Below are 22,500 nucleotides of genomic sequence, written 5' to 3'. Positions count from 1 at the left end.
CCAAGCAATTGCAAGGGCACTTGAACACGACATTGTGGTGACAAGTTTATGCCTCCACGACAATGGAATTGGAGACGCGGGGTCAGTGGCCTTGTCAAGGACACTAAAAGAAAACTGTTTCGTGACAAACTTCGACCTCTCTGAAAACAAACTCGGAAAGGAGGGAGCTCGTGCTATCGGTGAAATGGTGTTGGAAAACGCATCTCTACAAGAATTGAACTTGAGTGGCTGCGGGATCCATGGTAAAGACATTAAGCAGTTCTTAGATGCGTTGTCTTCAAATCCTCATTTAAGGAGTTTGGATTTCAGCTACAATGACCTCGGAGATGAGGGTGCTATTTATCTAGGTCGTGCACTCAAAACAAACAAGAAACTCGAATACATTGGTCTAAGCTGGAACAATATCAGGGTGTCTGGAATTGAAGAACTGGCGAATGGACTTGCGATGAACAAGAAACTGAGGGACCTTGACCTTTCTTGGAACTGCTTCTCAGATGAGGGAGCGAGCCATCTTAGCTCTGCCCTAATACTTAACCGTAGTCTCAAAGTTCTGGAAATGCAGAGCTGCGGTAAGTCAAAGAACTGATTATAAATTTCTTATCCCCACCACTCCTTTTTGCACATCACTGAGATACCTCAGCCTCTCGCGCTTTTTGTACACTGATCTTGTTGATCATCAGCTCGTTCCGTAAGAATCCCAGGTTCGATTCTTATCTGACTCTCTGCTTTTCCGAGGTGTCTTTGCGAGCAGAGCGTAGCCCACATTGGGTTAGACTTCGTAGTAATGAAAATGTCTCCCTAGGTATCCACACCGAGGGAGCCATAAAGATCGCTGAAGCCCTCAAAGCGAATCAGACCGTAGAAGTTCTCAGGGTTGGAAAGAACTCATTCCAAAGCTCAGGAGTATGTTCGCTTCTCCGTGGACTGAGATGTAACCACAAGAGTGCTCTGCGCGAACTTATTTTAGAAGACATGGTATTCGACAAGTGAGTAAATACATAGATTCAAGGCTAGCGTAAGAAATTAGATAGTAGGATGTTGGGTGGACTTTGCTGGTTCACATGGTCGAACAAAGTTTATCTCAAAACTCATTCTGTAGAATAGGAATGGGAGTGGCGCTTCAGGATTTTTCCCGACGTTTTTAATCAAGTCGATCAATTCTTCCTTTTTGAATGCAGGGATTGCGAGGTCGAATTAGACGGTCTCCTGGAGGAACGGCCCAACTTCACTTGCTCCTGGGGTGTGAGCATAAGAGGGGGAGACGTAAAGAAGGGAGTAAAGAAGCCAGACGCATTGGAAATGTTCCTTACTTTCGTACGCACTAAAGGTCTTCGCCTTGTTGACTTATTCAGAATGATATCTAAAGACGGTAACTCCTCAACGATCACCAAAAATGAGTTTATTACGGGTATGAAAAAGCTTAATGTTCCGCTGAAAGATCACCAACTCAGGGCATTGTTTGATTCCCTGGATATCAACGGGGATGAAAGTGTGGAGTTTCACGAGTTCCTTGGTTCACGGAGTCATTACTTGAAATCGCGTAAATGACCTGTTACGATTTCTATGGTTTATCCACAAAGAGTTATATAATGAAATGCTGGTCCCTGGTTTCGGGTCGAAATGATGTTTTGTCAAATAAATATATAGCATACAGGCTTGAAATTTCTGGACCCGGTCTGAGATTTGTTGTCATTTACAAGAGAACGGTACGAACTCAGAGCGGTACGAGAATTTCTCGTATCGTTCCAGCAAAAAGTCAGAACGGTCTGAGTTCATTGTCAGGCCGGTCTCACGTAAACGCATAAAAAGCAATGTGTTGAGGCCAATACGAACTCATGCCGGTGTGAGTTCGTCCCGGTTTTCATGCAAATACCCCCTTAATTATTTGATATTTGAATTGGTTAACCCAATAAAAAACTCAAATGAGGCCTTACTGTACAGGAAAGATCTACCTTTAATTGTAAGTGTGCCAAATAGCGCGGAAAAACTAACGATTGATTTCCAGATGTCCTGACTAAATCGTCCGCACAAAGGAATTGATGTCAAAAATTTGTCCATTGCATGGTTTTGTTGAAACCCAAAAAAGCATTTTCAATGAGATCTCCTTGGACAAAAACGATTGTTAATCCTCGTCGATGTATTCAAAAGGTTCAGGCGGTTCTGGCTCTTCTTCGTCCTCTTCAGCACCTATACCCATTGGGGAAGAAGCTGAAAGAAAAACAAGAAATTGTTTTATTCAACAATAGCGTTAAAAACCGAGTGCAAAATCAAAATAAAGGGAAACATCTTAAGTGTACTTTTCTTTTAATTGTCCCCTTTCACTGCTTGGAAGGGACACCAAAGTCTTGAAGGACACCTAAGCGTTAGCATTCAGCAATCGTGGAATCAATTTTCAAACTTTTGGGAAGAACCCAATTTTACCAAAAAGATAGATAGAGAATAATGACTGTAAGAAATGTTGGACACTGACTTGTTTGAACGTCAAACGACGTTCAGTAAAACCTTGACAAAGACGTTTCGACCGAAAACCTTCGGTCATCGATCCTCGGTTTGAATTTGACAAGAAAGCGACACTAATATTTAGAAGGATAAAACCAGTCAAACATAATACTCTATTAACACGAATAGAGCAGTTTTCCAATGACTGTCGTAAATAATTACGAGATTGCAATTGCTACGCTTAGTGATTGGTTTAAAAATATCGCGCCAGTTTATCAACCAATGAGAAGGAAAACCAAAACTGCGCGCGCGATTTTTTCCGCGCTTTGAGCAAGTTACATGGAATTACTACGAATTTGGATTGGTTCGTTGGGCTGTTTGCACCTGCTGCGATTGGTCGAAGTAATTACTTAGGTATTTGTTTTACGACACTAAATTGAAAACCGCTCTAATAGAAGCCTATGATATATACCTGGAAGAGGTTCAATTAGATCCTCTGGCTCATCAGACTTCGAATCAGTCATCATGACTATTCCACCAACATTAACCTAACAAACAAACAAACAAAAGTTGCAAAAATCACAACCAAGGAGAATCTAATAGTGAAAAGCACCTTACGTACCATTGAGGAAAGAAACTTTACGATTGTTCGATTAATGATACTATGCATTTTAAACTCCGCTTCGTAAAAATGAAAGTTCATCAAAAGCAAAACACAAACCAAATTGTCAATTCTATGAATACTATACCGGCTTCAGTGGCATGTAACGACTGCCTTCTGGTAATGAAATCACTTTGAGCTGAAAAGCAGAGAAAAATATATCGTTTTATTATAGAGCGGTTTTCAAATGAGTGTCGTAAAACCAAAACCAAAGTAATTACTTTGGCCAATCAAAAAGGACGGAGACAATCCAGTAAACCAATCAAATCTCGAAGTAATCACACGTTGCTGACACAAAGCGATTGGTTTTGGTTTCACTTCTGATTGGTTGAAAAAAAGGCGCGAGAACTTTGAACCAATCAATGAGTTAAGGAATGCAAAACCAAAGTAATTCGGTAATTACTTTCGACACTCAATTGAAAACCGATCTATGGCAAGCAATTCTCAGGCTAAATGGAGCACTCTGATATACTGGTATACTCACATGCTCGGGACCGTACTGGGGAATATTGGCCCTCGGTCGGCGTTTTTGCACGGACCTCGGTGCGCTCGGTCCGTACTGCCACGACCTCGGGACAATATTCCCCAGTGCGGCCCTCGCGCTCGGTTAGTAAGAGGTAAATATCAAAAATACAGAAGTCCTGGCTATACCGGAATGCTCGAGAGTAACGAAGGCTTCGTCTCTTAGTGTACACGCTAAAATCGCAACCAGCCGAACTCCGAAGGGGATTTGTATAGTCCACTTTGGAGTTAATTTCGGAATATCTTAATCACACACTGAAAGACTGTGTCCCCATTAATTTAACCAAATTAGGCAGTCTTGTGACCCCTTGGATCACCAGGCACCCAAAACAGTAACGTCCCTCGTTTGACATCTACCTGTGCTGGAAGCACCCGAGCCGGATTTTCCAACAGTTCGAAGTCGGGTTCCTCTTCTTCCATCTTCTCACTGCTCTCCTTTTCACTCTTTTCAATCGTCGATTCCTCGCTATTCTTTTCTTTGTCGTCTTCCTTCTCAGCCTAATTAAAATTCCATTACCGTAAGTATTTATTTACATGGCATTATTTTTGAAATGACGCTTCGGTCGAAAATCAACAAAAAGAACATACCTAAAAGCGTGCCTTAGATTTCCAATGACATACCTATCATTTATGATTATCATTCCTGACTTTCGCACCCACTTATTCATTACTTATTATTTAAACTTGTTATTCGTTATTTATGTTGCACCCACGATTCATAACGCATCTAACCGCAAACATATGCAACTGTTCTACTTCTAAATAAAAAAACATGTTTCATAAAGTCAAACAACGTTTCCCGGAACCTATCTTTTTAGAAGCCTTCTTCAGTATTCTTCTTACTCTCGGTTTGCATCCACGTGATGAGACGGCCAGGTTGGTGTATAAAACAACAGAAAATGGCCCCACAAGTTTTGAAGAGTCAAATTCCCAAAATACATTTTACTGCATTCAATACTTGCACAAATCCCATAGTACACCTCCTTTGTCCCCCAAAACTCTGCATAGGCTTTGTTTTCGACTTCTCTTGGGACATTTTTATGTCCCAGGAGAAATTGCAAACAATGGTTATGCAAACGTTTTGGGGGGTAATAGAGGTGTATTATGGGATTGTGCAAGTAGTGAATTGTTCTGTACACAAACATGGCCGTCGTGACGTCAGATGTAAGGCATTATTATCTGGTTCCCCTTCCTTCCGGTCTCAAATTTCCAAGTCGAAACGCTTCCACAGTTCTTAATTCCGAGAACTTCCGATTTTAACACACAACAGGTAATGTCGCGGGAGCCAATAAATTGATGAACGTCATAAAGCTAGTACAGATTATACTGAAGAAAGAAGGGTACAATATATCTTTTGCACTAATGGCTATCGAAGAGAACTACATGTAAATATCGAGTCCCAATGTGACAAAAATCTTACCACGTCCATTTTGTCTTCAGAGGCCTCTGATTTTTTGGCTCGCGATTTGATTTTATTCGTGATTGACAACACTGCTGTGGTAACCTAGATCAAAGCATATCGAAAACTATTATATCCACAGCCATACACTGCGATCTCGTTGAACATGACCTCCCTGTTAGTAAGGATCTGTTCGGAAGCGTCCAATGCATGGTGGTAGGTTAAGACCTTCAGTCATTTGGAACGAGGCAAGAAATAATAGTATCGTGCAATTAAACATTTCTATGACATACGCGGTGACTTTCACCCCCTTTCCGTAACATAGCGTATGTAGAATCCTAAAATCGTCTGCTAATTAAGACAAATTTGTTCAAATTTGGTCAAAAGACTTAGGAGACTTGTCAAATTTTGGGCGGAACGTAGAGAATTTACTGTAAGTGCTTCCATCGTTATATGAGCAACGCGTGTTCTTCTTTCGCTGCCCTTTTTGCGTCCTCCTTTCCCCAGACAATGTTGAAACATGCGATCGATCGATGGACTAATCTTGATATCGGAGACAATGAAAAATCAACATTTTTATGGGGGGAGGGGGAAAAGCGGGAATTGTCCCAACAGTTTTGACCGGGATTGTAGGTCCAAGGTAGAGTATGATGGCTGAAGTTGAGTACGCTTATCAGCCACAAAATCAAGGTATCTCCATTCCTTCTCTTTAAGTCATGCCCACTATAGCTCAGTGGTAGATCATCCGAACTAGTATCATCTAACATATAACATCTAGCAACACGTAACATCTTTCAGTACAATCGCGTTAATATGCTTCATTTCGACAATTCAGATCCTAGCAGTAAGGCGGGACAAAGTCTCACATGAACCTTTAATGGCTTAGCTTCCACGAGTCTCCTAACACCTCAGTAGTATAGCAACCGAACGTCTAATCGGAAGATTGTAGGCTCGACTCCCGCAAAAGAGCACTCGGATATCTTCCGAGTATCGAAGCATAACATCTACTTCTTTCATTTAGCGGGTTTGACATGCATGTATCATCTCCTTCACTATACAGTAACAGCAAGAATTCACCACCTGGCTCCGAGTATTCCCAAGTCACAATGGTCCCAACCCCACCAGTCTCTTATAGCTCAGTGGTCGAGCATCCGAACTAGTACAGACTGTAATCGGAAGATCAGGAATACTCGGAATTTTTCCGACTATCCCCGAGTCACCATCGGGAAATAAATCTCTTCAGCTAATATAGGATGTAGGCTATAGAGGTTAGCCTCTGATAAAAATAGATAAATTTTTTCAATAAATTTTTTCACATTGCATACCTTCTCTTTCTCCTCTTTCTTGGGAGGTTTGAGTGGCTCGGGGTAAGCGTACAATGACGGTTTAGCGTTCGATTTGAACTGCATTTTTGGCATCTGAAAGGCAACAGCAAGGCACATTTCATCACCGGGACAACTCTTCTTAACTATCCGAGCATTTAGCGGGCTACCAGACGAGCTGAAGGATGTCAGTCAGTGGCTGATCCTGAAACTAGGGAACCTAAACTAACCTAACTTGTGTGGAGTAAGCCCCGGATTGATGCATTTTTAATCTATTCCTTAATTCTCCCTGCATGTGAGCATGTTACCTACGACTGTTTCGCGTCTCCTGACAAAAATGTGCCGCACTGCCTCATACACAATCTTAACGCATGCATTTCCAAGAAGATTTCATGTTTGCGAAGGCTGCTTACCTTAAGGTCTGAATTAAGGCCAATGATACAGGCAGGTGTAAAGGCCAAAGAGATAAAGTGCGACAAAGGAAACCAAAACCAAACGTGAGTGAACACAAAAAGGCCCACTACAGTCGCCATGTGCGTGTGGCCCGCGCGCGACTGCAGCGAGATGGTCACGTTTCGTCCACCTTAAAAAAAAAAAGACAAAGAAGAAGAACACGAGATTTGATCGACTTTTATCTCTGTCCCGGCCTTCATCAATAACTTCTAACAACTACAAACATAAACTATCAAGAGCGAGGCTGTAATATAACATGACAGGGTTTACGGTCATCGTGCGAACATGAAGACTTGCCAAGAAGAAAATCTCTACCAGGCCCTAGTCATTCAATAATGATATCCAGTGGATAAGTCACCAACCAGAGTAATGTATAAAGTGTAGCCCACGTTAAACGCTGACTCGAATTGCGCGAAAACAAGACTTCATGGTAGCGAAATGCATTCCTTGATGTCAGGTGGCACACCACTAACGGGCGAGTTTGCTTTTCACTCAAATTAAAACCAAGAATAAATTTTAAGGCTTTAACAGGTTTGTCCTAATTCCTTACCCAATACCATCAATATTCAGTGATTTGAGACAGATTCAAAGCCTGGATGTGAGGGCCAGTATTGCCTCTTTGAAGGCAAGGCCAGAAAAATTCAAATTTTTATGTTGAAAATATGGGAGGAATTTTAAAGCAAGGTACTTATCTAATCTAACGATAACACTCACCAGCATCAAGGATGCCTTGGGCCAGCGTTGCACCAAATTTAGCAATAACATCTTCATGTTTGTCACCGATCACTTTTGCGAAAATCTCGCGGAACTTAGCCACTTTGGGGCATGCGAGCTCCGTTTGCTGAATGAGCACCAAAGAACTGGCGATCAAAGCTCCCTAAGAACAAAGAAAAAAATTGTCATCTCTGTAAGAAAGAGATTCATTTTTCGTGTGCTGTAATTTACCTGTCGAACGTAGTTTACAGGATCGTTCGTCATTGGTTCCAAAAGCCCAATAGCCTCCTGACAGAGATAAGAAACCAAAGTAAGGTCAAAGACACACCTTAGACATGGTGTCAACGAACTTTAAAATGACTGCCAAGTAAGACGACGATCTGTAATGCTTCCAGGCGAAAATATTTTAAAGGGATGTGAATTTTACATTAAATGTTAAAAACAAGAAACAAAACACGCCTCAAGTTAAGCCAATATTGGTTATTTATTAGTCAGTATCTGATACCAAAAAAAGTGGTAAACTGCCAAGAGAACATAATTATGTTACCACAATAATAATTACCAAAACAGTGGTAATGTTGAAGGCATGCTCTGATTGGCTGCTCAAACGCCGAATATGCTTTGAAACCTCGTTGGCTATTTATGTGCCTATCAAATCGAAACTTCAAAATCCACCCCCCCCCCCCCCCCTCCGGGCAAACCACGGGCATTTGACTATCCTCTGTGTCCGGGGAGTGGGGAATTTGACCTTTGCCTGCGTGGGGTGGCGAAAATTGAACCGGAAGTGTCAGGTTTTGTGTTTGGACGAGATGAAAGAGTTTGAAGGAAGAGCACTAATTAGTGACACTATAAACTGAAATCAACAATTAACGCAAAGGAAATCAAATGTGGGAATCGAACTCGGGCCACATTGGTGGGAGGCGAGTCCTCTCACTGTGCCAGCCCTGCACCCCAACAAATTATTATTGTTAACTATCCACCTCCTGAGCAACTCGAGCGGGATTTGCCCCAAAAAATATTGTAATCGTTGCAGGAATAATAAGTTAAAATCATCTTTTTCTGCTATATCAACTCCCTGTTTTAGTATATGCTAAAACAACTATTCACCTCAGTGTGGGTGGCTAGTGGTGGGTGGATATTTAGTACCAGTGAGTACCACCACTAGCCATCTCCACTTCGGTGTTAAACAGTTGTTGAATACACACAGTGTGCCTTGCTAGCGACTAAGAAGTGCAGAAACCTAACTCACTGTTAAAAACGTAAACCGATCAAGATTTCTCCTCAAGATAAAGCTACCCAACCTTTGAACAATTGAGGCAGCAGTAAAGTCGCAGAGCCAGAAAAACCACAATATATGTTTTATTTGCAAACCAAATAATTTGCAATTTATCTCTATAATTACCTTGAGGCCAGTGCCTGCGCATGCAATACCCAAGGCCATAGCAGCCCCATATCTCACATGAGGGTTGTAACTCTCTGATAACAATGAAACCACACTGGGACACTGCTCAGGGGTTCTACCATTGAAAATGAAAACAAATGAAAATGATCGCCAGGCATACCATAAATTGCCAGAAAATTATTATGCAAACATAGCCTGTAAGCATCAGTGGAAGTAAAGCAAAGTAAATAAACTACATGTACATGTACATGAAAACATTCGAAACCTCATTAATAATTCATGAGCGAAACAGCTTATCAGGTCGCAGTAAAAAAAGTCACGTGCATGAGGTTTAAAATTGATAAAACACCTCATTAGATTTCTTCATATAAAGCATATTAATAAGGCATACAAAAATTTGGTTTTATCAACGGAGTTGATAATGTAAATTGGCCACCGTACAGAGATTCGAAAAGTCGACGTTTCTAGCGTTAGCCCTTTGTCAGAGCGAATCGAGGAATTATGGGTTACGTGTAGTTTTTAAAGTAGAGTAGGAGCTACGCTAATGGTGGTAACATGGCAACATGAAAAATAGGAATATATTAGTTAAATGAGAAGCGTTCGTTAATACTGTGAGGATTCGTGAGGATTAATAAGGGTGTCGATTTGGAAGATGAATTCTTGTTCCAGATTCTTGCAGCTTTGCGTCGTACCTAGATGTAGGGAAAGGTCGCAGATAGCTGTATGCAGATAGCTGTACGCAGATAGCTGTATGGTGGCCAGTTTACATTATCAACTCTGTTGATAAAACCAAATTTTTTTATACTACTTCCCCACCGATGCAGCACCACACTTTCTTTAGAAGCTACCCCCTTCATTAATAAGGTATAGCTTGTTTTTCTTGAATGCTAATCTGCTCCTCTCACAATGGGCCATTTCCCGAGTTGCTGTGTCTCAGTTTCAAAGTGAGTCTTGGTGCTCAACTATTGTAAGGGAAATGAGTTTGATTCGCATAACAAAACGCAACTCATTTCCATTTGAAGGGTTGTTAGCCAGGACTCGCTTTGAAACTGAGGCATGCAGCAACTCGGAAATGGCCTAACCTTTGTTCGGACTCAAGAGGGACATGCTTTTTGTGGCATGAGTTTCTTTGTGCAGTCAACTCTAGAAATCTTTCAAACTAGTTTTATAACTCTTACACTCCTAAAATATATATAATTATATTATGCTCCAAAGACAACTGAGGGAAATTCAGTGATGCCATTCTTTTTCATGCATGTGTATTTTGATGTTGGTTTGATTATTACTAGGACATTCACAACACCTCATTCAGAACGTGATCAACTCACCTAAAAAGAAGGAAACCTAATGACATCACTGCTGCTCTTCTGACATCATCACTGACATCACTGACCTACAATAAAAGATCAAAATTGGCAGATTTGAGAAAATGTTTCTACAGGTTTTCTATGGGTCAACCAAATATCCAAGGATGACTTCAGATAACTGACCTGACCAGTTTTAGTACAGTGACAATGGAAAACTACATTTACAATACAGATTTAAGTTCCTCTATTTTGTCGCTCAGTGAAGGTTGGGTGCCTGAGCCATCCTGGAGCTTCCACTATTGGCAGCCAGCTCCAAGATGGAGACTGCACCGATGGCTGGCAAAACCTGACAAACCAGCCATAAGCCCACGCGTCACACTGACAAACAGAGGAAAGTAGAGGGAGGAGGGCGAGAAAAAAACGCCTAGCCCTCCACACAAAATGCTCCTTCTTTCTGCCACACTGATGAATAAGCTGTACCACACAAAGCACAAGGAATCCAACACATGCACCATGAGGCGAAGCCGAATGGGCTATTGACCTGTGGCCCTTGAGGGCGAAGGGGTCTAATTGTTTTAGTATCACCCAACTAGTCGGACAGAAAAGGTAATAATAAAGCTAGCAAATGCAAGTTAAAGCCCTGGTCAAACGGCTCATGATAGTCGATGATAGTCGATGATAGTTGAGCGCGAGCTTCCGTTTGACCACCAACTATCATGCACTATCATCGACTATCATCAACTATCATTCAGTTTGAGCTTGTTCAAATTCTTCATGATAGTCCATGATAGTTTTCCTCGTTTGACCACGCGTACGATAGTTCATGATAGTTTTTCGGTCAGCTGTTTTGGTAATCACTGGTCCGATAGCGGTCAGAAAACATGTTGCCGCTCTCTTTCGTCGCGAAAAATTCATACTTTTACAAGTTTGTCTTACGGGAGGCCATTTAATGTTCACATTTTTACGCGGAAAGAGCTTGGAACTCGCTTCTCTCGTGACTTTGCTTGCGCGACTGCCAGTGAACTATCGTCAACTATCATGAACTTCTTTGGCCGTTTGACCACTTGAACGATAGTTGGTGATAGTTGATGATAGTTTGGGGAGAATCTACTATCATCGACTATCACGCGCCGTTTGACCAGGGCTTAAAGAAATATTAATTTATTTGGGAGTAAAACGATAAAAAGCGTCACGCTTTTCGCTACTCGAGGACTATTAATAATAGTCCTCTAGTTGTGTAGCCAATCAAAATGCAGGATTTCTATTAGTCCACTAGTTGGGTGATACTAATAAAAATTATACATGAACAGTGTATTGTATCAACAAAAGAGAGTGAGCACGCAAGGATTCATAATGTTAACTGATTTTCATTTACTAGTCGGACATAATACCGTATAATAATTATGCACATAGACAATTAATTGAAATGTTGTAGCTTACTGCAACATGCAGAAGTCTCTTGATAGCCTTGTTGTTGCCAGTCCCACAGTAGGCCATAGCCACAGTATACATGCCACTCTGTCGCAGATTATGATCTTTGTCCTGCATAAGACTCTCAATCAAGGCATCTGCTTCTTCCATGCGAGCATACATCACCTGAAAATCCAAGGAACAGAAACTTAATCTTACAAACGTTTTTTCAAGAATGTCAAAAATGACTTTTTAAGGAGCAATGATTCTGTGTTAAGCTGAGGACACTTCATGATGTCTTGCATACATGTAAGTTATGCATCTCATATGCCATCAGAATTTTTGGATAAAAATACAGTACATTGTGGTTGAGTGAAAAAATTAATTTTTTTAAAGTTATAATGCATTATTCTAGATATTCCAGATATTAGGCTTCTAATAGAAGAAGGATAGCTCCCAAAAAAATCACTACTTTTGCTTATTACCCCATATTCTTAGTTAATAAACTACGTAAATGAGTGAACCCCTAATTTAACTTACCAAAGCAATTCCCAGGGACAGACCTCGTAGGATTTTTTCATGCTGTGTTTCTTGAGCATACTGGCAAGAGAGTAACATCATAACGTTTTGCTCTTGGTTGACAGTACACATAGATAATATGACTTGTACACATAAAATGAATGTTCTGTAAGAATTTAGGATGGACATACATGTGTAAAATACGTTTTGACAACAACCTACAGCTTTACTTACTCCAACCATCTCCTCAATAGCTGTGGCGGATTTAGATCCCAACATGACCAATCCCATGGCAAGACCACATGCTTCTCCTGTAAACACGGCAGTGGAAAAATGTACTTTAGAATTTGCAAGTGTAAAAGAGCAGATCTGTCAACTGAACAGAAACATGTTTCATAGAATGAAAGACTAACCTGTGACAGCATCATCTTCCCACAGTTGTGTCTTTAACTGGTCATAAACATCTACATGTACAGTACAAAGAGAAAACACAACTTTATGGTAAGTTTAAGGTTTTCAATTAACAAGCCAAGCTTTGGTTAATTTTCTTTAAAATAGTGCATCTTGCCTTGTCTAGCAGAGCCCATTGCAGCAAGACCAAGACCAAGGCATCCTCCATGTCGCACCATCTAAAAACAAGGAAAAAACACAAACATGAATTGTACACTTTTTCAGAATGGAAGAGCCTACACTGTACAAATGTACATCTGACCAATTAGGATGAATAGATACAGGCTTCTGCTGTGTTGTTAAAAATACATGTACATGGTACGTCCAAAGAGCACACTAAACTGTTGGCGACATTCATGCCAGATAGAATCCATTCTTACATCTGTAGTTGCATTTTTGAGCTGTTGAAGTAAATAATCAATGATCTTTCCTTCGTGGTTGGCATGAATCAGTCCTGCAAGAATAGAAACCAAACATTTGGTTAAATGAGAATACATGTACAGCTGTATAAGGCATCCACATTGGTTTGGGCGCATGCAGCAAAGTGTGTCTAGGGTTGAGAAGATCAATAATCTTTCAGGTGGACAGGCCCAGAAGAAGAGGCGGGCCACATACATGTAAAACATGGTGTGAGCTGGTCTCTGATGGCCTCAGGTTTACTGGCCAGCAAAGGATGCTTTTGACGAGCAAAAGTAGAGAAAACACAATGACTTTGTCATTGTGAATTTGTGAATCTCTGTGCAACATTATACTTGTGAGGTAGTGAAAATTGATGAAAAAGAAAAAAGAAGGACAAGATATAAGTAGTGTCTTCTATGTTGTGTGTTTACTCTGTCTAATACTGGATGGTTTTGCTTATCAATGTGGGGTGGCTCAGTATTCAATGTGTTTCCAACCTCTACAGTAGTACAGTAGATTTTCTGTGTCTAAAGCTAGACGATGTTACTTGTCAATGTAGAGGGGGGGGGGGAGGTTAGGAGTTAGTGGGTTAAAGTACTTTGTTGCTGAATTTTACCTAGAGCAAAAAGTCCTCCCCCTTCCTGGTAAGCACTGCCTCCACTGCCATCTTTGGGGAGGTAGGTGGACATCAGTTTCAGAGCATCTTGTTCATGACCCTACGAAAACAAACCATTCAGATGTAACCTTAACCCTTTGATGTCCAAACCGGCCTAAACTGGTCTGTCTAACGCCAGACAATTTTATTCGTCAGTGGGGAACCCCTGGGAGTCAATGGATTAAGCATGAAAAACTATTTTAACCTTGTCATCTCTACAGAAATGTCAAAAGTATTGCTGTAGGTGAAATCAAGTGAAAAAAGTAAGGAGGTTTAAAAGAATCTTGTCAACCAATTTACCCAATTTACACCTCTGCAAAAAATTGAAGTTTACTAATACACTGTAGTACTGTCTTCTAAAACAAACCTTATGAATTACTCCCAAGCTGGCAGTTGCTGTGAATTTCGCCCAGTTGGTAGCTCTTCCCAGCCATTCGAGGTTATTCCTGTTGACAAAAGAGAGTCAAACGCATGGATCAATAATTCTAATTTTTTTAATGAAGTTGACATTGGACATCATCATGCATGAAATGCTGAGACGCTGAGAAGAAATAATCACATCAAAAGTACATTACAAATGCGACCTCATACCGAAGAAAAGTGTCACTTGTTGTCCCACAGTGCATGTATGAGTTAGCTATGACTGTAGCTGTGTGACAAATGGAATTCCTAGAGGCATCCTGTTGAGCAAGAAAACACAATACACATACATGTAAAGTGTACCTCAAAATTCATACCTTTTATACAAGTATCAAACATAATAATTTTATTATGGTGCAGTTTTCAACTATGTTCCATAAAAATTAAACTTGTAAACAAACATTACATATACATTACATATAACCCTTTTAATTTCAGACAACTTCTCCACTAAAGATAGTACAGATTTCAGTTAGCAGAGGTACATTTCTGGCTGATCATGAAATTCATATTTATAATAATTATTTGCGGGTTGCTGATACATGTAGTTAATGGCCATCAAGAGATGCTGGAATGGGAAACAAGACTAACAGAAAAAAAATTGTGACCTCTCACAACGTACACTAACGCTTTTCCGTTCAACGGGTAAATTCCAACACTTTTCCAACACTTTCCCAATGCTTTACCAACGGGTTCCACCAACGCTTTCTTCAACACAATCCAACGTCATCATAAAATTCACAACGGGTTGTCAATATTAATTCCACAAAATGCCATGGGAGACAACATTTGAATTTTGCAAATAAATTATCAATAGAAACTTGCAGAAAAACAGCGATGGAATAATTCAGAAGTTTACATCCAGTATTCACCTACTTTAGTATTTTTGAGAATGAGAAGATCAGCATGGTTGTTTCTGATAAGGAACTCAAGATGAAGTGCGATTGTTGTCTCCCCACCCAAGATGGCTACAAGCTTGTTTACTTTGTCCACCAGCTTTTTGTCACTCTCGCTCTGACAATTGAAATTTGATGGACAAAAATTAATACACCAATAATTTAGTTAAAAAAAAAAGACTGATAACCAAAACAAAAAATTCACATATAAAAAAATTATAATTTACTGCACATGTAGTTTTTAAAAATTAAGTTATTAGTATATGTAATTGCATGAGCCCAAATCGAAAGAAATTAAGAATTAATTTCACAAAATTGCCTGAGTTGCAAAGTGATGAGCGCAATTTGGAAAACTTTGAAAATACATTGTACTAGTGAAATTAATCCTTAATTGCACGAGGGCACATTGCAATTACATGTAAAGGGCAAAACTTTTGCGAGAAGCCCGTTCAGGGCTGCGACAAATGACAGTCAACACGTTGCTGTCAACAGAAATAGTGCTTAAAATGTATTTTACATGTGCCACATATAAAATACATTTTAGTTTAATTTGGAAAAAGATTCTCTTTTAACTTCGCTTGCTCTGGATAAACAACTGCTAACCAATCCCAATCAAGAAATCATGCCCTCCGTCTCAGCCAATCAGCATTCAGTAATTTTGCCCTGTATGTGATAAATTTATTAAACAAATATTATTATTAAAATGGCTAATTAATTTACTTAAGACACCCTGTAAATCACTTATTCTTAATTATTTATTTCATCTTCTAGCAACTGATTGAGTAATAACTTAGTTCTACAAGCCATGTTCAAAAATACCACAATACTCTTTGTTCCCCTGAATTTTGCATAAACATTGTTTTTTTTTTATCTTGGGACCATTGTTTGTCTCAAGAAAAACTGAAAGGGGGGGGGGGGGGGGCAAACAAAGAGTGGTATTATGGTATTAGTTTTCAAAAGTGGCCTATTGAATGTAATCACCTCAGTCGGGATACTGTACAATGTACATCATGTAAAAGAAGTATGTGTTAGCGAAGCATTAATTTTATTAGCAGGTGTCTTACCAGTGCAGGTTCTGTTTTGGGCTTCTTTGCTGGAACCTCTTTCTCTCCTTCATCTGTTTCCATTTCACTCTCACTAAAAAGACAAATTGAACAATCACAGGTACATATTGTACATCCATGTACAGCTGGGAAAAGGCTTTGTTGGCATTGCAGATACAGGTAATATTATTATAAGATGACTTTTAAGGGGTACATGTGGAATGTATATCACTGCAACTGACAAAGAACCAACCAACAACTGTACATAGAGTACAGTGACCAACTTATGTTTTACAGACAAAACATTAGGATTATACCTGTACTTAGTATCCCTGGCCATCATGCTTTAATAGTGTAAGACAACTGTACATGCTACATGTATAATAATAAAATTATTATTCCTGCATAATCAGTCATTCAAGTTCATATTTTAAGTTACAACTTAGCCTACAAGAAGTTGTACCTTGAAAAACATACATGTAAGCAACACAACTGTTGTTTTCCTACCACTCACACACTACACAGTACCTGTACACGTACCTTGGCTTTTCCACGGAGCCATTTTTATCTGTTTTGCCTTCTGTGGAAACATCAGAGGTTCCTGTTTCATTGCTGGACACAAAAGGAACTGTGGCTTGCAAGGCTGATGTTACAGATGAAAGGAACTGTTGTGTTGCTCCTTCATATAAATCAAAAGCAATCTGGTATGCCATCAATGTCTGATCTTTCTGTTAAATCAAACATCAACATTGTTCATTATGATTCAGCTATTAATAACATTAATAATAATAATAATAGTAATAATAATAATAATAATAGTAATAGTAATAGTAATAGTAATAATAATAATAATAATAATAATAATAATAATAATAATAATACTAGTAATAGAGTGAGTTTCAATCAAGTGATGTTAAACCAAAACCAAAGTAATTACTTTGGCCAATCAAAAAGGAGGGAGCCAATCCAGTAAGCCAATCAAAACTTGAACTAAAGCGCAAGAAAATGTCCAAGCGGTTTTGGTTTCACTTGTAATTGGTTGAAAATGTGGTGCAAGAACTTTGAACCAATCACTGAGTGAAGTAATGCAAAACCAAAGCAATGTGCTAGTTACTTTTGGCACTCAATTGAAAACGATTCTACATTATTCTTCTTCTTCAAGATTCTTCTTCTTCTTCTTCTTCTTCTTCTTATTATTATTATTATTATCATCATCATTAGAAAAGTTCTCGAGACCTGTGGCTTCTTACTAAACCGAGATAACACAGTCATAGTAATAATGATCATGAACAATGTTTAGAGTTCTTTAACAGTATCTTGTTATTGTTTTGCTGCTGCAGTACATGTAATTGTACATGTAATTGTGTCTATAATTCTTATTTTTTCTACTTGCCTCATTGTCTTTTATGAGTTTTTCAAGAATATCAGCTACTCCTTGGGCATCATCAAGAAAAATGAAGCACTGAAAAATGGTAGAAATAATGATTACATTCCTTTATTATTCCACCATTACACCATTTTACCATATTTGGTCAAGAGAACGCGCAAAATATGAGACGGTAATACAATATAGTGTCCCTGTTTGACCAGTTTAGAACAGAGCAAATACAGACGGAATGGGAGCTTGTCAATGAAAGAAATTGTTTTCAACATGATGCAAAGCTTGTCAGTGAGAATTTAGCTTGTCATCGCTTGTCACTTGTCATTTTGTTTACCCAATCAAGTAAAGATCTTTGGCTGGGTTTTTGTGTTGTTTACATTTTTCGCATGCGCCCTGAAGGACAGATGATCCATTATTTTCAAAACACTCTCACCAAATAAAATTGAGCAAAATAACACCTTTTTTGTAGTGGAATAATAAATCTCTTATTCGATGGTTTAACATATACATGTAATACTCGCAGACATTTTGCTCATTGCTTGTATTTCTCCTCGCCCTTGCGGGGCTTAGAAAAAATACTACGCTACTCGCATGTTATAATTCCTGACTCCAAATGTTTAAATCATAAACAAGCTCCAGTGAATGAATCTCTTGTTCTTCATGCACAACTTCTACTCCAAGAAAATAATGTGATCTTCAGAAAAGCTCTTGGGCTAGATGTACATGGTCAACATTAGAGTCTAAAATTGACGAAGCAGAAATCAACAAATCCGTACAAGTGTCACACAATCCTAATGCACATCACACTCACATGACAAGGGAATAACAGACAGAAGAACAAGAACTCTCCACCAACCTGACAAACACTAATAAAATCTGGTGTTGCAAGGTTTAAATACAACTGTACTAAAACTCTGAGAACCTTCAAAGGAACAAAAACCAATGTACTTTTAAGTAATGTAAGCAATGACTATTCCCTCTTGCCAGTTACATGTAGCCTGCGTTTGGTGCCTACAGTAGTTGTAAGTAAGGCGGAGATCTAAGCAGCTCTCATGAGGTAATGTCATTCTCTTGTAATCAACCCAAAAACAAAAGATTAAACAACACAAACAATGACTTCAACTAAAAAATAATAATAATAATACATAGAAGCTGGTACTAAAATTTGTGCTGTACAATACGATTTCCTCAGTACACATTCAAGTACATGAAACATCATTAACCATTTTTTGTGGTGTTGATGTACAATAAATTTTGTCCACTGAACATAGACCTTACTCATAAATGGAGGTCAATTTATGATTCTTTTGTCCAAGTGAAAATTAGCCTACCAAGCCTCGATACCATACAATGAATTGAAAAGAATTCTTGCTCTAAAATGAGGCTTAGTAGGCTAATTTGCACTTGGACAAAAGAATTGTAAATGTGTTCGCCATTTATGAATAAGGTCTATTACAAAGCATTTTGAAGGCAGACAAAAATCTAACAATGAAACTAACCTAACACCACAAACCTACCTTATTCCTAAACTGTCTACTCTGGATTAATGACATACAGACTGTAAGGCTATAGCTCAACATCCCAGGTACATCATCCTTTCAAAAAAGAAGAGAAAAGAACCATCACCAACTATTATAAGTACCAATCTGGGCCCGGTTATTCAAAAGCCGATTAACACTAATCCCAGATTAGAAATAAACCATTCCAACCATATTTCGATACTCCAAAATGCTGTTCAACGCGGATATTCGGCAAAACCCTGTAAGAAGAAGTCAATCTTTATAAACAAAAATATGCAAAAGCAACTTTCACCAAAAAGTTTACGCTAATCATGGATTAAGTTAATCAGCTTTCCAACAACCTGGCCCAGTAGTATTAATTTTATGCTATTAAATATAACAGGAATGTCTTCAATAGATACATGTACAGTTGTAAAAGGAAACTCTTACCGATTTTAAAATTGCCTGTTCAAACACATCTAGTCTTCTGGTCTCCAGAGCAATTCCAACTGCCTAGAATAAAAGGTGGGACCAATGTCTAAATTAAATTAATTCAGTCCACCTAACGAATGACACCATGATTTCGATATTTCAGGAAATGCTCAATAATTATTAGTTTTAGGGTTTTAGAATTAGTTTTTTGAGATACTGTTATTAAAATTCACTTTCTCATTTTATTGACTTTTGTTTGCGAATGTAATTTCACTTTGTCACAAAATCACCATTAATTTTCTTCAAGCGTATAATATCCCTTAGGACTTTTGATGGTGACTAAGGCTTTAAGACCTTAGCCATGTTGCAGAAGGTTTCAATGGTTAATGCTAAGCATACATTATTACTATACTTTGAGCAACTCTGGTCTGGGGCGTTACTAAACACAGGAACGGAACAGAATTATTATAAGCGCAATATGCCGTAATGAGGTGGAATGACTCTGGAATAAAGCGGAATGACACCAGAATGGTATGTATCCATACCCGTTTCCATAGTAAAAACCACTGCTGTAGCCTGGGACTGACGTTTAATGATACATGTATGTTGAAACTATTTGACAACTCCATCACTCAACATCATTCAACAAAATCAAAGAGATGTTGAAGCAAAAGGTTGAAGTAAAAAATCCTATTATTCAAGCAATTGGGAGATAAATTTTATTAAGGTTACCATGTCAAGAATAATAAGAGAAGAGTAGTTACTGGGCAACGCTTGTGGAGATCTCTTCATGTACATCATATACATGTATACCTGTTTATACTTTCCATCATCAAAGCATCGTTTGAACATTCTATCCACTATGGCCTCAAGTCTTGGATCTATTGTAACATCTTCATCAGGATTCTCTGCTTTATGCACCCTTTTAGCAGTGTAGGAATCGATGCACTTGGCTGAGATTAAAAAAATAATAATAAAAAAATTTCACCAAGCTTTTTACAATTCTGCACTACACACCAAACAGAACTTACATGTGGCAGAGAAAAGGCCTTATCTCATTTCCCCTCATCTCATTCTCCCTATCAATGTCTGTACTCTTATCTAAGTGAATTATAATGTACAGTGTACATATGTGCTCAACATGATGGTTAAAAAGACTTCCGCTGTTGACTGTTCTGTACATTTTCAATCAATAAAATAACATTGTTTGTTTCCTGTTTTGGGTGACCAGTTATATTGTATCTTATGGATTTTTACATTGTCAAATTAAAACTCAGTTCCTATCAGCTAAGAAAAGACTCTCTTAGAGTGAGTGTGAGATTCACAGTACTAGACTTATCTTTAAAGTTAGCGTTTATGTACAGTATTCACTATTTACTGTACATTTAATGTTGGCTGAAGTACAGAGTCATGTGCAATAAAAATGTTTCAGTGAAGTAGAACAGTACCAATTATAGTCTCTACATATTCGGAGTGACCATTGACATCAAACAGATCGCCAGCACCGAGGGCATACGTTAAAGAATCCTCATAAGCTCCAAGATGGTAATACACCTACAAAGCAAAGCGAAAATGAATCATTATGAGTAGGAACTACATGTATATCGTCATACATTGTACAGAAGACCAAAACTGTGGATTGTATTCTTTGCACTCCTTAAAAGATGCAGTACCTTGGAAGCTAACAAAGCTGACAGCTGCCTTTGTTTGAATGCTTCATCTTCGTACAGTACTTCTCTAACAAAAGAAATGTAGACAAGTGGCATTAAAGGAGTCAAAGAAACGTAGCAGTAAACAAAAAGAAACAAATGGATCATGACCATCACTTACATTTTGTCAACAGATTCTGAAATCTCTGCCCAGAATACATCAACTATGTGATGAAGGTTTTTGAGGGCAAACACCTGTGAAAGAAAAAAAATTACTTTGAGGATTTACCAGCACAGTACAGTAAGTGAATGAGTGAAATTTGTGAAACAAGACTTTCTGCCATTACAGTGCATGTGGCAGTACACTGCTTCAGAAATAAGAGTTTTTTTGTTGTTGGAAGACGAGTTATAATGGAGAGTGAGAATGCAAGGCCAGAGAAGGTTGTAATGGGCCTTATTCGTGCATCAGCCATGTTGACCACAGACAGTAGATGTTGTACCCCAAGCCAATGAGTTGAAATGTTTGGGAACGCCAAAAGTTTTCAATCCCCCGGGACTCAACACGGCTGCCGTCTGATTAAGGCGCATTGGTTAAAGAGGATGTACAGGTTGTAAGGGTTGTTAACCCACTCCTAGAAGTCAATGGGTGGATGTACGGGTTGTACAAACCTTTAGATCCTGCTCATGTTCATCCAGTAAAGCCAGCAGACCCGCTAGTTCAAGAAAAAAAGATTTGTAAACAACATACAGTTGCAAGCAATTTTAATTTAGATGGTCAAATGGCTAGGGCATCATGCTTGCAAACCAGAGTTTCCAGGTTCAACTCCTGCACTCATCTAAAATCTAAAGTTGTTCTCAGAGGTCCCTGTTCAAATGTTGTCAGAACAATAACTGAAGGTTACGTCTTAAATACAAGATAGTACTATCAGTGAGTCAAGAGATCAATTTATCTTAAACCTATTTTGTTTTTTCTTCGCGATACTTGCATGTGACATGTAGTAAGAACTCCCAAAATCGAGCGCCCATGTATGTACGCTTAGTGAAACACCAAGTATAACACAACATAAGAAATTGGTGAGTATGGTCTGGCTACCAAGAATGTATTCAGTTATCTTCTAAATCAACCCTGTTCTGCTTAGTCATAAAATGATTGTATGACAACATGGCATGGATGGCGGCAACTGTAGTACATCTATTTAGATTTTAAGGAACCTTTTTGAGCAAGAGACTTCTACGAAAATCGAGGGACTTACCTGCTGAAGTCAGGCTCATGATTCAAAAGAAATTTAACAAATCCACGAACAAATTAAGTAGAGATGACAACTCTCTTTTCACATGGGCTTTTTTGCTTTTCCTCCTGTGCACGGGTAACCGAGCCTTTTCAACAGGTAACCTGGCCTGCTAATAGGTTATTCCCCCAGAATGCTTAGTGAACCATTACATAAACATGGCGGACAGCTGATGCTTTTTATTTATGACCCTTTTTATGACATCTGTTTCGGAAAAATGTTTAGTGCTCTACAAATAC

The 22,500-nt window shown here is 38.8% G+C and overlaps 3 protein-coding genes across 4 annotated transcripts in view; 2 read left to right on the top strand and 1 right to left on the bottom strand.

Annotated features, from left to right (window-relative positions):
- The window catches only part of LOC137982744 (leucine-rich repeat-containing protein 74B-like), a 2,084-nt gene extending 403 nt beyond the window's left edge, over positions 1 to 1,681 (top strand). The window contains exons 1-3 of the mRNA XM_068829890.1: positions 1 to 569; positions 803 to 986; positions 1,179 to 1,681. The exon at positions 1 to 569 is cut by the window's left edge and continues 403 nt beyond it. Of these exons, the coding sequence (XP_068685991.1) occupies positions 1 to 569; positions 803 to 986; positions 1,179 to 1,548 (1,123 nt within the window). The 3' untranslated portion in view covers positions 1,549 to 1,681. The remainder of the gene's footprint in view (positions 570 to 802; positions 987 to 1,178) is intronic.
- A 255-nt stretch (positions 1,682 to 1,936) lies between these two features.
- LOC137982743 (26S proteasome non-ATPase regulatory subunit 1-like) lies at positions 1,937 to 22,355 on the bottom strand. The gene is made up of 33 exons (XM_068829889.1): positions 22,226 to 22,355; positions 21,642 to 21,685; positions 21,154 to 21,227; positions 20,997 to 21,060; positions 20,772 to 20,877; positions 20,137 to 20,276; positions 19,342 to 19,404; positions 18,910 to 18,987; positions 18,249 to 18,314; positions 17,405 to 17,473; positions 16,552 to 16,739; positions 16,033 to 16,105; positions 14,949 to 15,086; positions 14,244 to 14,332; positions 14,020 to 14,098; positions 13,614 to 13,713; positions 12,979 to 13,052; positions 12,717 to 12,777; positions 12,562 to 12,612; positions 12,383 to 12,459; positions 12,170 to 12,229; positions 11,660 to 11,815; positions 10,241 to 10,305; positions 8,913 to 9,027; positions 7,742 to 7,798; positions 7,511 to 7,673; positions 6,757 to 6,926; positions 6,347 to 6,439; positions 5,043 to 5,126; positions 3,980 to 4,120; positions 3,189 to 3,239; positions 2,912 to 2,987; positions 1,937 to 2,208 (listed from the first exon to the last, which is right to left on the bottom strand). The coding sequence occupies exons 1-33, from the start codon at positions 22,242 to 22,244 to the stop codon at positions 2,123 to 2,125; spliced, it is 2,970 nt and encodes a 989-aa protein (XP_068685990.1). The 5' UTR covers positions 22,245 to 22,355; the 3' UTR covers positions 1,937 to 2,122.
- A 48-nt stretch (positions 22,356 to 22,403) lies between these two features.
- Positions 22,404 to 22,500, top strand: part of LOC137983419 (protein unc-80 homolog) — a 67,164-nt gene continuing 67,067 nt past the window's right edge. For both annotated transcript variants that reach the window (XM_068830617.1, XM_068830616.1), the window contains exon 1: positions 22,404 to 22,500. This exon is cut by the window's right edge and continues 139 nt beyond it. The gene's annotated coding sequence lies outside the window, so the exon portion shown is untranslated.

This window comes from Montipora foliosa, chromosome 13 (assembly GCF_036669935.1).
Source record: "Montipora foliosa isolate CH-2021 chromosome 13, ASM3666993v2, whole genome shotgun sequence".
In the NCBI taxonomy this organism is placed as follows: Eukaryota; Metazoa; Cnidaria; class Anthozoa; order Scleractinia; family Acroporidae; genus Montipora; species Montipora foliosa.
The sequence above is the reverse complement of the archived record's forward strand: the minus strand, read 5'-3'. Positions and strand labels throughout refer to the sequence as shown.

Bases quoted from the DNA above. Each gene is read 5' to 3' on its own strand.
- LOC137982743 (XM_068829889.1), bottom strand. The intron at 6,927-7,510 runs GTGAGTGTTATC...TTTTTTTTTAAG, and splicing joins CCAAGGCATCCTTGATGCTG to GTGGACGAAACGTGACCATC. The intron at 2,209-2,911 runs GTATATATCATA...TTTTTCTTTCAG, and splicing joins TCTAATTGAACCTCTTCCAG to CTTCTTCCCCAATGGGTATA.